A 16,082-nucleotide genomic window follows, 5' to 3' on the forward strand; every position below is an offset into this window, starting at 1 on the left:
TTGCATAACAGGGGAAAGCCTGTTAACTATTTTAGTTCGGAAACTGTGGTCCAAAGCCTCAATTTAGGGGCAGCCTTCTGAATTATCAGTCAACCTTTTCTATTGTGACACCTATTTATTCTGACAATCTTAGTATTTGGTTTGGCCCACCATTATCTTGCCACTTTTGCATTTGAGGTGAGAGGCATCTAACACTATATTTTACCAATAACTTCAAATAAACACAAACGCAGCTCTATATCAGCCGCCATATCTGGTGACACAGGTGATGAGGTGGCAAGCCCACATTACACAGTGAGGCCTCCTCGCCACATTGTGGCATGTACAGCACAAAGTGGCCAGAGAGGAAGACATGAGACAGAGCTCTCACTCAAGCTGGTATGTGCATGGACATGTCAACAAAAGAATCCATGTCAGATCAAGAGGGATGGGGCAGTTGCCTCGAACAGTTGCATTACTGATCCTTCGCTGATGCAAGTTTCCTCTGGGTGGGGCCAATGGGGAGATTTGTGCAGCGGATGAAGTTGCCTTTCCCAAAGTCAAAACTGTTGCATTTGTAAATGTGTTTTACATGCGGGCCCAGTATCACCATCTTGGATGTAGTGGCACTCACCTGATGGTATCACTGGTGAGGTAGCGCTGTCCCTGCTGCAGGCTCTTCTCTAGTGATTGTATAGAGTGGACATCGCAGCTTCCAGGATTAAGTCACTGGCAAGGAAGTGGCAAGTCCGAGTAGAAAAGAGTTTGATGGGCTGGGGCCAATTTGATGCCACTTCATCCTTGGCTCACCCCCGAGCACGGACACCCCAGCACCTAATCCAATGCCCTCTTCCTTCCTGCACTTGCACGTCCTGAATACTCACAAGGCATAGTAGGTTCGTCCTTTCCCTCCACTGTATTTAATATTTGTGTGTATTTTAATGTGTTTCATTTCCATGTTCCCTCCCTTTGGCCTATGGGCGCTTTGAAACAGGATTTACTTCCTGTATAAGTGCCTAACAAGCGAATAATAAATACAATAAAAAAAGCCTAGGTATCTTTACCCTAGCACCTAAAACAATGAAAGAATAAACCTAACAGGAATGTGTGAATGCATCCTTTACAGTACCAAAGCCCCCCCACCCACAAGTACTTCTACAGTTCAGTATTTTTTCAGTGCACCAACAGTGTTGGAGGTTTTCGGGATTCTGCTTCAATAATTAAGAAGTGCAGATACTCAGAAACATGGACAGACATCATTGCATGTACTTGAAAAGCCCTTACAATAGGTAGAACATTCTATTTCTAATATACTTCTTGAATCACTATAAGTCAGGCAATGTATAATGCATGCAGAGCAGTAAGCCGAGCTGACACAAAATCAGAAAACAGCAGGTGAATCTAAATGTCAGGTGAGAAAAAGTACAACAAAGTAGAGACATTGAGAAAGCTCCATGATACAGACTAATCCCCTGCGCCTGAAGGTGTTCTATACGGGCATCTTTTGTCTTGTAAACAAAAACTGCACAAATGTAAGGCAATAGGCAATGTTATAAAATAAATAAAACTCATACTTTACAAGACTGCCCGAATGCGTTAGAAAATGCCTGAATCAAATACCTAAAATGACTTGCTCAAACCCCACCCATGCTAACATTCCCAGCCTTATCCATTCGGCACCCTTTCAAGCAGTCAGAGTGTCTAGGAGCAAGTAAGGGACGTCATTTGGGGTTCGCCAGGGTTCGATACTGCGACCCCCGTGGTCTCTCTTGCTACCCCTAAAAAAATGTTTGAATAAGCTTTTTTTTTTTCTTTTTTTTTATCTAAGCTCTTGGGCTGGCTTTGGCCAGTGCCATGTGGCTCTTTGTTTCTGGAGAGTGGCTGGCATTCTTGTTTATGCTTTTTTTAAATAAAAAAAACAGGAGATTGCACTAGTTTAACACGTTGAGCAGTGACCCTAAATAAGAAAGCATAAGAATAACAAAATGTGTCTTTCTGGGGGCGAGTCCCTGATTTAGTCCGTTCTGAATTACCTCACCTCAGCCTTTCATCCTTCTGAGGTCGATTAACGAGTACCAACACAGGTTGGGTGATATTGTATGTATATATGTTCTATATAAAGCTCTTAAGTGTAAGTGCTTTATAATAACACATAATTGTCTTTTGTCCTTGGATGTCTGCTTGCATTCACAGTAATTTGCCAATATGGGCCTATAAACACTGTTATTAATGATACATATGGTGATCCATTCTTGTATGAAATGTATATCACATTATTGTGATATCGTAACCATATTATTCGTTGTGTACTTGGAAACAATGCTATGTGATGCCCCTTCCTGTTTGGTCAAGGTGCGAAAAGGTCGTGTTCCTTTGCTTCCTGTGAGTCACTTCGGGGTTGGGTCAAATTACATCACGTCCTGTGATGTCATCAGCGGTCAGGGGTCATGTGATGTCACTTCTGCTATCCCTGGCATTTTGGTGAAATGACATCCCCGGAGCAAGTCCGTCCAAAGGAAATGCGCAATAAAAGAGTCCAAATCAATCACTGCATTAGATTCCCCATGCACTGCTCAACCACAGAAGCAGCTTACCTTCTCATCTAGGTCGTCGTCACTTTCATACATGTCTTCCTGACGAAGTCGCCACTCATACTCCACATGAACACGCATGTTGAACTGGCTTGCTTGTGCCTGGCACAGCTAATGCAAACAAAAAAAACAAATGGTTATAGACATGATGTGTGTTAAAAAAAAGAGGCAGAATGGCAGGTTGTCCTTAAAAAAAGATACAATCAGACAAGGAGAACCTCAAAACGTATAATGGCCAAATATCAGAAGGCCCAAGAACCTGAGTGGAATATTGTCATGTACAATTGGTATGCAGTGATAATATTGAATATAAAACAAAGGATGCATTAATAAACAAACCCAAAACATCAAAAAAGAAATGACGAATTTTAGAAAACTTAGGAATGGGAATAATAGTTTTAGGGGTGGGGGAAAAGTATTAAAAAAGGGGGGGGGGGTGCAGGGTTTGAAACCCCCCCCCCCCCAACAATATCCGGAATGAACTTTTTTTGATGTTTTTTCTTCGTTCAAAATTAATTCTTTGTTTTATCATTCGATAAAATCAAATGTAACCTTACAATTCTCTAAATCAGTCTGTGAATTCAACCTAATGTATTCATAAACATCATTGCAAAAGCAGTACACCATTGAAAGCTTAATAGTGAATCATTTTACAGTAAAGGTCACCAATAGCCATGTAATTAACACAAACCCTTTTAAATGTTGAGCCAATAATATTTTCCTTGAAAACCGGGATGGAAGCTGTAGGTTGACATTGTTTTTTGCTTTCGATTACCACCAGCAAAGTGTGCCCTTAGTACACCATCCAAGCTAACCCAACTCCTATAAAGAGTGTTTTGGGGGTCATCACTCATCAAAAAGAAATTGGGAAGAAAATTGTGCAAATGATGCATTGTAAAGTACACTGGTGCATACACAGGGATTACAAAGAAGTAGGACAGAACACAAAACTAACAAATAACATATTTGTTAAGAGTGAGGAAGAATATACTGGAAGCCTCATAGCCAATTCCCTACTCCAAAGGTCTAGTGGTGAGTGAGGGGCAAGGAATGGGGCAGGATGATTGGGAGACAGAGTAAGAGACGCAGAAAAGCAGACGTCATCAATCCTAGATGGCGGATGCAGCAGTTGGGGCTGCTAGTGGGAAGAGAGAGAGAAAGGAGTTGGAGAGAGTGACCAATTGCATTCATGATTGTATGGTTATGGAGAAAAGCGTTCATATTCATTGCTTGTTTCAATTAGAGTGGGAAGCGGGTTTTAAGTGTCTGCTGGTCCTGGTCCTAACCTCCAATGTGGCTTCAAGAATACTGTATTAGCTGTAAGCGGTCTTCAGTAAGCATGACATAATTGTGCAATTATCAATCACAAAGAATCATGATGGACAGTTAAGCTTTAGTGTTTAAGGGCAACTGTTATCTGCTCTGCTAGATTTGTGAAAGAAGTGACTAAACCGCCTCAAAAGAGACCATTCTCCTGGGCTGGGGAGAGGGAGAGAGGGGCAAGTGTCAGAGTCTTCATGCTGCAATCTTCAGCCATGGTAGGAGTAGATGGACAGGTTCCTACACCCATGAGCAATTTTGCTCTTGGTACCTTGGGGGATTCTTGTCCTATAGGTGTGTGCAGACACATTAGTGCCATGCACATTTTGGCCTCTTATGGCAAGTACAAAGATTCTCCCTGTATCCATCAATGGGGTGCCCAGCTAGGCGTCTTAGTATGGGTCTAGGTCGAGGGTCTCCAAACCGTCGATCGGGAGCCACTAGTAGCTCGCCTCGTGCTTTCCAGAAGCTCTCAGCTGTGCTGTCTTTACTGGCCCCTACGCCAGGTATAGGGAGGAGGGGCTGCTTGACTCCAGCTCGGGGTTGAGCCATTGCTGCTGCCACTTTGCAAGACATTAATTCTTTGTACCTTGTGTATTTCCAAGTCTCTGAAGAGATAAATAAATGCATTTGGGCATATAACTGCTTGTTATTTAGTGCCCTGGTTTTTGCAAATCCCGATGGAAGCAGAACACATATCAGTGGCATACACTGAAAACCTCAGAGTGCAGATTCTGCTCTAGCGAATCTTGCAGAAACTCCTGTTTACTCAGCAAACATTGAGTAATCAAAAGGGTTTTCAGGTGAGGATATTCAGGCAATGTTTTAATTATTTTCATACTGACCGCAGCCTAACATTACAGACTCAGCAGCACAAGACAACATCCACAGGTAAAACCTGTGTATATTTCAGAACTTTTAAAATTATGGGATGTGATTACAATGCAGTGCTGGCAGTGCATTATTTTTTGCATCTTGAGAAGAAAGTGACCAGTGTGAAAAATGTATATTATGTTATTTTCTTCTTGTATTTTTTGATTCACTATACTTTGCTAAAGAGTTGTTGGTATGGCCGCCCCTAAGTATATAAGGAAGTGTGACATCATTCAAATACTTTATGTGCCGAAGATCACACATTCATCATGTTTGAAAGCCCTAATAATAGCTTTCACCTGTAGCTTAGTGTTCTGTCCCATTTATGCAATGGCAGCATAGGTTTTTCAAAAACAGTTCAAGAAGGTATTTACAAAGATCCTTTAAACATGAAAAGCTTGTGTTGGGGTAAAATGCTTGAATGAGGGACTAAAAGCTGAGTAAGAGCATGTATTTGTTTTGCATTGGCAAATATATGCCAACAAGTTACATGTTAATTTGAGAGCTACTTATCGATTCCTGTTTTTTCTTTGCATTATGGAGCTTGTCGCCTATTATAATGGAAAAAGCAAATTTCCCAGAATGTAAAAAAAGGACTTAATGAGCATCTCCCAAATTACATGAGCTTGCCAGGCTGAATTCAGATGTTGTCTACTAATGAAAAGCATTGACAAAGTCAACACTTTTGTCTTTTGTGTAGACATAATCTCTGTATTTTTCAGCCATTGCCATAATATTACAACCTGGCCATAACAAGACAACAGCTGCAAATGATGCTAGTACCTGGGCATATAATGGAAGTGCCTTACAAGTGCTTATTTAATGCCTATACAAGAGCCACAATGTTTGGGTTTTCGAATGTTTGTTGGAACAGGAATTAAGTGCAAGGGACAGCTGAAAGGATGCACATACTGCTTATACATCAAGTGGCTGATGGTACACTTGGTTAAGACCGTTTTATTACATGAAGGGCTGATCTATAGCTGTAATTATGAAAAGAATTATAGACACCACAAGCACACCCTCAGTCAAATATGTATTAGGAATAATAGATGTGGAGAAGAAAATAGATGTAACTGAAGATGTCCTTTAAGGTGCAGGGGAGAAGGATGCAACCTTGACACCTAGGTTGCGTGATATGTAGACAATACAAATAAGTTCCCTAGTCGGGAACTCACGTCCCCTGCACACTATCTTTTTTCTGGAAATCCAGACCAATAATTAGTAATGTTCAAAACATGCCGTTAATATAATTATCTATATTTTTAGAAACAGAATATTCTTGAAAGAAAATTTCTCAATCAAACAATTTTAGGTCACAAGAAACCATCTTCTTTTTATTCATGATGTCGAAGTCAGGAGGGGCCCAACGCGTTTCGAGTGTAGCACACTCTTCATCAGGGGCAGTAAGTGATTTCTAGAGAGAAATTACAATTGTACTTTCATTAATAATATGACATAGTTTTTTTAAACAATTTTGACAATATATGCTCAGTGCATTAGTACCATAAATCTGTCTTTACATCATCTTTGTATTCGTAGGGATCACTGTAGTCATCTCTAAACATTCGTCATAACCATTTAGATACTCTGGTGATAGAAATATGGATGTTATTAATTATTTAAAGATCCTTAGGAGCCAAGTCCGTACTGTTTATCATACTATTGGAAAAAATAATAGTAATTGGTGAATAAGTGCTCCTAAATGTGACGGTAAAGAGGCTAAAGGAAAGAGATATTAATATGTAGATGACTAAGCTAAAAAAAGGAAGGCACATCGAAGATTCTAACCTTGTGTTTTTAATCTTTATCAAGCGCTGTCAACAGGCCGATTTCCGAGTGGGTCAGTCTTCAGGATTGGGATTTCCAACTTAAAACGCTAGATACGGTAAGAAGCTATCCAGGCTTCCACTTCTCAAACTGGTATCTGTTGAAAGGGGCCAAAATATGACCAGGTTATTGATCAAAGGCTGGGATGGATAATCTCTATACGGTGCGTAGAAAAAAGGGGGGCTTACATGGAAGTTCAGATATTCACTCCTTAAGTGGGGGCAGTGGTAGGTACCGGCTTACAATGCAAATGGGTCCGGTTTACGGTCTCTATGAGCGCAGCCCAGGTCTAAGGAATATATAAAAAATATACAAAAAATAGGGCTGTGGTTAGACTATTGAGGATAACTCGTATATTTAGTCCATCAAAGTGATCTAACACTGTCTGAGGGCAATGATCTTACCTTTAAATGCGAAGTACTGTCCCTAAAAGTCAGGATCCTTCAGGATGGCTAGACTCCATTTTGTGTGTTGTTACGTGATTTATGTGTTGTTAGGCCATGACGTCATCACGCACGTGCGCGTCTGACGTAAATGCTCAACAGTACATTCTGTTTAGGATACATATTATGAACTGTGCCTGTGTTCATTGCTCAATGGACGGAGATGAGCGAAATCAACCCGCAATAAAGATAAAAAATTCGAGCCCTGACTCAATAGTTCCGGACGTGCTGGATGTTTACATTGTGACGTAATTACGTGCATAACGTGCATTACGTCATATGTAAACAATGTCTGTCCTGGTTAAATCCCGGGCATGTTTAAGTAGCTAAAATTGACACTTCTAGGTATTCTATCCATATGAAGACATTTCAACCGTTGTATCCTGTATTATTCAATTATTCATGTCCATATTATTGGATAGGAGGTCATGTTGACAATTAGATGTCCGCTGCCCTTCATTAGGTGCACATTATTAACATCTGTTGTTAAAAGGAAAAAACATGGATTTACACATGTCTGAGCAGAAAAGTTGCGAAATGGTAATACAAGTTCTCCTGTCCTGCAAATAAGGTTCACATTCTTTTCACTTGTATGAGCAGAAGTGTTCCACATGGTAATAAAGGTTATACTGTCCTGTAAACCAGGTTCAAATTCTTATAACTTGCTTTGGTTTGCAGTCTGATACCAAATCTAATTTTCAAAAGCTAAAGTTGTGGAGAATGTGGGTATATGTTTCAAATGAATGGTCCTAGATAATATTCTTCATTGAGACCCAGGGGGGACATGGCATCAAGTTTGTGTATCCACAAGAGCTCTCTCTGTGCTAGTAATTTTGGTAGATCACCTCCCCTTGAGGTGGGTGCATAACTTCCAAAATGGCAAATCTCATTTGAGAGATGTTGTGGTTATTATCTCTGAAATGTTGGAATACCGGTGATTTCAAGTTTTTGGTCCTGATTTGGGATTTATGTTCAGTCCATCTTTCTTTCGCACGACGACTGGTCTTACCCACGTAGTATTTACCACAAGGACATCTTATCGTGTAGATTACATTTTTGGAATCACATGTTGCGTAATGTCTTAATGGAATCTTTTTCCCATTGTTAGGATGCCTAATGTGGTCTCCTTTTATGATATTAGAGCAATGTTGGCAATTTAAACAGGGAAAGGTCCCTTGTTTTTGTTTGGTAAAAAGTCTTTGAGTGGATTTTTTTCGGTTTCTCTGCTTTGATCAAGGTATCACGCAAATTTCTACCTCTTTTGTACGCCATCATAGGAGGTGATGGAAAAAGACAACTGAGGTTGGGGTCTGATTTAATCAAGTCCCAGTTTTTGTTAATGATTTTCTTGATTTGAAGGCTTTATCCCGAGTACTTCAATGTGTAGATGAGGTTGGATTCTCTGGGGTGAGTTGTTTGGTCAGCAGTGTCTCGCGGGAATTGGCTTCAGTCCTCTGAATGGCTTGGGTTATAATTTCATCTGGGAAACCTCGTTCTTGGAATCTAGCTCTCATGGTTTCAAATTCACTCTGTAGTCTTTCTGTGTTCGAAGTGATTTGTTTGGCTCGTAGCAGCTGACTATATGGGAGATTCTCTTTCAAGTGTCTTGGGTGAAAGCTGTTATAATGCAAAGAGTTATTGACATCAGTAGGTTTTCTGAAGATGGATGTAATTAACTCTGTATTCTTCCATTCAACTGTGACATCTAAGAAATTTACTTGTGGTTTACCAATTTCAATGGTGAATTTGATCCTTGGATTACAGAGGTTGATGTATTGCCAGAATTCCATCAATTCCTGTTCAGAACCATTCCAGACTCCAAAAATGTCGTCTATGTATCTTAACCAACAATGTATGTTATTCTTCCATTGAGGATGTTCCAGGACATGTGTTTTTTCAAAATTGAACATAAAAATGTTCGCGTATGATGGAGCCACGGCTGAGCCCATGGATGTGCCTGAGACTTGCATGTAATACTGCTCATTAAACCTGAAGTAGTAGTTGTATAAAATTAGGTTTATCAATTCAATTGCGAAAGTTTTGTGGATAGAAATTTCGTCATTACTTAGAAGGAACCACACCAACGTTGCAATCCCCTCATTGTGAGGGATTGAACTATATAAGCTGCTGGCATCCATAGAAAACAGCAGCGGGTTAGAAAAATGTATGTCCAATGATCTGATTATCTGTAAGAAATGCGTAGTATCTTTTAAGTACGTGGGGATCTTCTGTACTAGAGGCTGAAGTGCAGTGTCCAGATATATCGCCAGCACTTGAAAGATGCTATTAGTTCCAGCCACAATTGGTCTAAAAGGAGGGTCTCTAGCATTTTTGTGAATCTTTGGTAATTATTGGATTCCTATTGATCAAGAAATCTTCATTCTTGTCCGATATCCAATCATTAATACTAGCTTTCTCCACCACTTGTAGAATAAGCGACCGGATCTCATTTGTAGGGTCGTTGTCCAAAGGGAGATATGTATCTCTATCGTCCAGAAGTTGTAGACAGCCTATGTTGTATTGGCTGGTGTCCATTAGAACCAGGGCTCCCCCTTTATCCGCCTGTTTGATTGTCAAGGAATTGTCCTCTGCTAGGTCTTTAATTATTTTTAGTTGGTGTCTGCGGATGTTTTGTATCCTTGGTGCTTCATATTTGATTTTCTTAAGATCCTTCATGGTTTTTTACTTAAAAGTATATAAGGAAGTGTGACATCATTCAAATACTTTATGTGCCGAAGATCACACATTCATCATGTTTGAAAGCCCCAATAATAGCTTTCACCTGTAGCCTAGTGTTCTGTCCCATTTATGCAATGGCAGCATAGGTTTTTCAAAAACAGTTCAAGAAGGTATTTACAAAGATCCTTTAAACATGAAAAACTTGTGTTGGGGTAAAATGCTTGAATGAGGGACTAAAAGCTGAGTAAGAGCATGTATTTGTTTTGCATTGGCAAATATATGCCAAAATGTTACATGTTAATTTGAGATTTACTTATCGATTACTGTTTTTTCTTTGCACTATGGAGCTTGTTGCCTATTATAATGGAAAAAGCAAATTTCCCAGAATGTAAAAAAAGGACTTAATGAGCATCTCCCAAATTACATGAGCTTGTCAGGCTGAATTCAGATGTTGTCTACTAATGAAAAGCATTGACAAAGTCAACAGTTTTGTATTTTGTGTAGACATGATCTCTGTATTTTTCAGCCATTGCCATAATATTACAACCTGGCCATAACAAGACAACAGCTGCAAATGATGCTAGTACCTGGGCATATATAATGGAAGTGCCTTACAAGTGCCTATTTAATGCCTATACAAGAGCCACAACGTTTGGGTTTTCGAATGTTTGTTGGAACAGGAATTAAGTGCAAGGGACAGCTGAAAGGATGCACATACTGCTTATACATCAAGTGGCTGATGGTACACTTGGTTAAGACCGTTTTATTACATGAAGGGCTGATCTATAGCTGTAATTATGCCATTGCCTTTCAGAATGATGATCATAAAGCACATACGTAGACTTTTGCGATCCCAGGGGCATGTGCCTTGGGCAGGGAGGGGAAGATAGTCAGTGGGAATGGCCAGAGGGACTACCATGGCAATGGTTCTGTTAATATTCAAGCAATACCCATAGAATGTGTGTTTCTCTTTGCATCTCATCTCTATCCTGCCTGTGCTTCCCGTGACAATAGTTTTAGATGGTAGGCAGCAATTTTAGTGTCATCTATTAGCCAAAACTAAAAATGACCCATTTTATGAGCAGGTCACAATGTGCCATGTCAGCTCTACAGTGCCTTGCCACAATACCTTTTAACACACTGCAAAATGATTGCAGAACAAAATATATGTATGTAACATTCAACTTCCCAAGTACCTACTATATCCTTATTTTGTGCAGAGGTAGTTGTAAACTTGCGGTTTATGTAGTTTGAAATTAATTGCAGTATTGCAACGCCACACATGAATGCATACATTAGTTTATTCTGGAATAAAAATAAAATAACATTACAATAAAACCAATCTTGGTACAAATCCCATGCTTATCACCGTCCCAGTAGCTCTTGCACATTGTCTTTGAACTAAAAGTAGCTCCTAATAAGGAAAAGGTTGGAGACCCTTGGTCTACGTGATACATGTTCCATAACAAAGAAATCGATCAACAGACTAGACCAAGGAGGGTATATGGTTCCTAAGTGCCTTGTTTCTCCTCTTTTTGATCTTCAAATATTATGTAAAACAGGGATGTATACACCTCCAACCTAATCACCTTTCCCTGCAGTGGTCTAAGGTTGACCAGTCTACATTCCGCACACATCCTTCAAAAAGTGACTTTGAAGATAATCAACAATTCCACAACAAGAAGTGTCATTCTTGAAACTTACAGCAATGGTTGTCTCTTCTTACTCCATTAGAAGCTAATGAAAATAGGCGTCCCGCTCTTTCTCCAGAGTACGCGTCCAGTGTAACGCTCACCTGGTTCCCACGGAGGCGCAGGTTTAGTCTGGATTGCTGTGGCCTCTTCAAGCGTGATGCGCAGAGCCCGGAACACTTATTGAACTGGTTCCCCAAATCTTGCTTGAATGGCCCGTAGGCATATCCTTCTGCAGATGAGAAAGGGAATTAACCGTCTGCAGAATAGTGTGCTTGATTCCCCCCTTGTTCCCCTTCGTTCTCCTCTAACTTCCTCCTCCAAACCCCCGGTTTAAGCTCACCTTATGGTTTGGAAGGATGAACTCTCCATCCTGCGTCTGGTGCAGGGGCGCACGTTAGTCCAGTTACTTCACTGGTTTTCAGAATGGCGCTGGCAAAATCCTCTTGACTTTTCTGAGCGAAACGCCGTAAGTATGAAGATTCAAAAGTTCAAGAGTGAGCCCCCTTTTATGTTGTCTTCCTAACTTTTGATCTGTCCTTTATTTCAGATGCAGAATGAAGACGATGCGTTGAAGGGGTTAATTGCCGATGGTAAACTCAGGTGAGTTAGTGAGGGCGATTCCTCTAAATGGCTTTATCATTTCCCAATGATGTCTTTTGTCCTTTCCCCATAGGGGCCGGGGTGCGGTACCTGCCAACGGAGCGGCGCCGACCCGAAATATGGGATGACACCAAGAAAAGCTGGTAAGTATTATGGCTGTAAATTAGGCTTTCCTCCGGTGTTCCCTTTGCTCATCTTTTGTCTCTTCTTCTCTCCCCTAGGCGCAGAGATGTGGCGACATGTGCTGACAGCCGCGATGGAGCCGGGAGATGTCTCGAGGACAGATGAGTGAAGAGTTCGCTGCAGCGAGCAACGCAATGCTTTTAAATGGAAGTCCTTCTTCAGGGATGCTGGAGTGAAGATTCTGGACGATAGTTCGTGGTTTTCACCTTTCTCTTCTCTTCTTTCCTAACAGGAGTTCCAGGTTCGAGGCGGGCGTGGCTGGAGTCCAGGAGCAGGAGCAGACATGGTGGGCGTTCAGCTGCTGGAATGCAGAACAACGCGAAGCATGAGCTGCTGTCTGGGCGTGGCTTAAATAGCCTCCAAAGAAGTCCCAGGTATGTATCCTTCCCTGGCCACGCCCGAGTGAAAAAATAGTCCCTATGAAAAAATAGTCCCTTTCAGGTCTCAGGGAGGCCTGAAGCGTGCAGCATGGTCTGCAGCAGGTAAGTGCACCAAACACCTCCCTTTATGAGCCTGGTGCCTATGGCGCCAGGACTGATGTCCAACATGAGCCTGGCGCCAAAGGCGCCAGGACTGAGTCCAAAGAGCCCCTATAAGGGGCCGCTGGGCTTTTACCCGAGGGCATGATGCCTGCTTCCGGGGGTGCTGGGCCTGGCCTGGTGCTCCGGGGGCAGGCATCATGACATCCAGAATCCCAATGTTAAAGTTCTACAAAGGGAATGGTTCACAATTGCGAAGAACATCTTATAAAGTTCATACATTTTTGGGGTATGCCTGCACTCATGATCTCCAGGACCTGCAACTCCTCTGGCTTGTGTCTGGTTGATGGGGGACATGACCGCTCTGGTCCTCTTGCAGATCCTGGAAACATTGCAGTGCTTCTGCCATGAGCAGCAGGTATAACAGGAATCTCTTTCACTTTATGATTGAGCTGGCTTCATGTCTCCTTTCTCGTGGACAGATTTCATTGTGCCTAGTGGTTGATTTATTTTGGTACTAGGTACCATCAATTAGAAAAGAAGAGCTAAAGGACGTATTCTTTAGCAGGGTTGGACTGGAGGATACAACCTGCTTGGACACCACAGTGGGCCATAGTTGCAACCGGTAATTTGTTCCTTTTTTGGTGGACTACTGCCCTGTGGGGAGTGTTTTGGTAAAATATGTTGCAAATTGTGCATTTGAAAGAATATTTGTCCAGAAACAAGAATGAAAACTACTAACTGCATGGTGATGTAGCTCATCAAACTAGCCTACTTTGGCCAAAAAAACAGTCCAATTTGAGCAAAAAAACAGGCCCACACTAGCATATTGAGTCTGTACTTCGTACTTGCCAATGGTCCAGTTGGAGGCTGTTGCTTAGGGGATTGGTCTTGCATCATGTGTTCATGCATAAAATAAACTAGAATTGCATCAATAAATAAAATCGTCTAAAACTAGTAGATGCAGTAGGCCATATGATTATTTCCCATCCAGGTATTGAAATTCCCAATGCCTCTGAAAGCACTGCATAACACAAATCATGTAATCCTGCTCTCCCGTTGCACAGAAACCTCCATCAAGGCGCTCCACTACCTTGCCTCTTAAGTATCCCTCTCTTACAGGGTAGCTGAAAAAAAAATTGCCAACTTCAAGACATGTTACAGTTACAGGATAATGCCTTCCCTTGCAGGGTTGCATATATAGGGAGTTCCTAATAGTAACCCATTCTCGCCGCCTGGCCCTCGGCCACCAGCTTCAGCCAGTCTTTGCACTATATCTATGATGCCAGTGCACACACTTGTGTATTGAAGAGTGAATCAGCACAGCTCATCTCTAATTTCCAAGACACAAACAGAACTCTGCATACCACTGTAGTGTACGTACGCAGAGGTCTGTGTTTTTTACATTGGCATTACAAATGTAGAGTGTACACACAAACAAGGCCTATTGAAGAGATGGTCCCTGAAATGGCCCTTATGACCCCTATGCGACAATCGACTAGCAGGATGAAGAATGAAAGGTCTAACTCGCTCTTTGGCAGGTCACCGGCTGCACCAATGTATCAAAGATATGACAAGAGATACTCTCTCAGACAGCCATTCAAACTGTATCCAGTTGATGGTTTTGAGGAGACCGAGGTCTCATCAATGGATCAGACCGACTGACAATAAAGCCAGGTATTGATGACATAATGGGAGACATCACAACATAGCTGCATTAGCCATGAAGCAGATATGCATCCATGCATGAAGCCACACAGGCATGCACTAGATGTATTACTTGTAGACATGAACAATATGCTTATATCTACTGTAGGTAGAGGACGGATACATTTACATAATGCTAAGAACCTTTTCTTTCTTTCTTCCGCTTAATCGAAAAGGTAAGTTGCAGAATATACATGTACCAATTTTGTATATGCTTTATTGCAACTAACTACAAGAAGCCATGAAATCACATAGGGGACCTATAGAGTAACTGAAGTCAATCAGGTAGGAAAAGACAGGCCTCAAATACATGGAAGGGGAGAGATGATCTCTGCAGCACTAGGCGCAGAGCTGGCGTTCACAGACAAGGAGAAGGGCGGGTGGAACATTCCTGGTTCCCGAGACAGCAAGCCACCTGCTAGAATTCAGAATAAAACCCTCATAATTGCAGGCAGAAGACGTTCGTTTTCCGGTCCATTCACATGTGAGCCAGCAGGACAGGACAATGTTCATTTATTTGTGCTGGGAAGAGAAGCCGTTCCCAGCGAGACAGAGTGGAATGATATAAGTGTTGCCCACTCTCCCAGGCTAGGTGATCAGACCAATAGCAACAATAGGGAACACACGGCCCTCCATGTCCCTTCACATCACCTTGAATAGGTACTCCGAGCTCTGTGACACAAAAGGGTGCGAGGCCTGGTAGGATCTACCCTAGAAAATCCAGAAGCTCGATTTGTGAGGTGGTGTAAAATGTTGCATGGGCCAATGGTCTTCCTGCGACCCTGCAACAGTGTAGTTTGCCGCAGTTAGGGGGAAGTCTCAGGTGGAGCCACCTGAGGTCAGAAGCCAGTAGAATCACTAACCCATATAGTTCCTATATGTTATTAGTCTAAGCTGACCAACAGGAATGCCCCATACATTTTTGAGGTTGACCTGATTTTTGTGACATCACTCGTGAATAAAAACAGGTGCAACAGGTTCAGGAGTTGAGATTGCTGGAGATTTGTTTTCCTGTATGATGCCCTGTCTATATTGGATAATAAAAGACTAATTAGAGAGTAAATGCAATTTCAAGAGAGTAAACATGAGTTTGCTCCTCTGCAAGAGAGTAAAACGTATCCAACACATATACCCAATGCATACGTAAAATCAGACCCATAGACCAAAAGCGTAGTGGATCAAAGTTGTCTGGGTTTGCAGAGTCCTTCACTCCACATGCAAACGGCACATCCCATCTGTGCACATAGTAACAGCACATCACTCCACTTGATAATGGCATATATCCTCCCTGAACATGCTAGCTACGCATTTCCTCTTGACACATACTAACGAGTCGCCACATACTCTGTGCACATGGTAAAGGCACATCTTCTTTCAGCATTTTCAGAGATGTGCTATTAGCATATGAAGAGCAAATTTGTGTCATTTGCATGTGTAAATTGCACCTTTACACTGTGCGCATGCTAACAGCACATCTCTATGCATATGCTAATGGCATACATTGTTTTCACGTATTGATAGAACATGTTCTGTTTAGTAAGCCTGATATTTGTACACGTTAACAGGACATATCTCTACCCATAGTGACCTCCAATTTCTTCTCTGCGCATGCTATTGGCACATCTCTTCTCGTCTGCTAATGGTGCATCTTCTCTGCGCACATACTAGTGGGACAACTCTGTACATGTGTGATAACTGCACCCA

At 41.7% G+C, this 16,082-nt stretch overlaps 1 protein-coding gene across 1 annotated transcript in view; it reads right to left on the reverse strand.

Moving 5' to 3' along the window:
* LOC138581134 (arf-GAP with SH3 domain, ANK repeat and PH domain-containing protein 1-like) overlaps positions 1-16,082 on the reverse strand; it is a 1,625,721-nt gene that overhangs the window by 361,628 nt on the left and 1,248,011 nt on the right. Inside the window, exon 22 of the mRNA XM_069652230.1 lies at positions 2,574-2,681. Within this exon, the coding sequence (XP_069508331.1) occupies positions 2,574-2,681 (108 nt within the window). The remainder of the gene's footprint in view (positions 1-2,573; positions 2,682-16,082) is intronic.

The sequence above is a fragment of the Ambystoma mexicanum genome, chromosome 3p (assembly GCF_040938575.1).
Source record: "Ambystoma mexicanum isolate Mex_15411 chromosome 3p, UKY_AmexF1_1, whole genome shotgun sequence".
In the NCBI taxonomy this organism is placed as follows: domain Eukaryota; kingdom Metazoa; phylum Chordata; class Amphibia; order Caudata; family Ambystomatidae; genus Ambystoma; species Ambystoma mexicanum.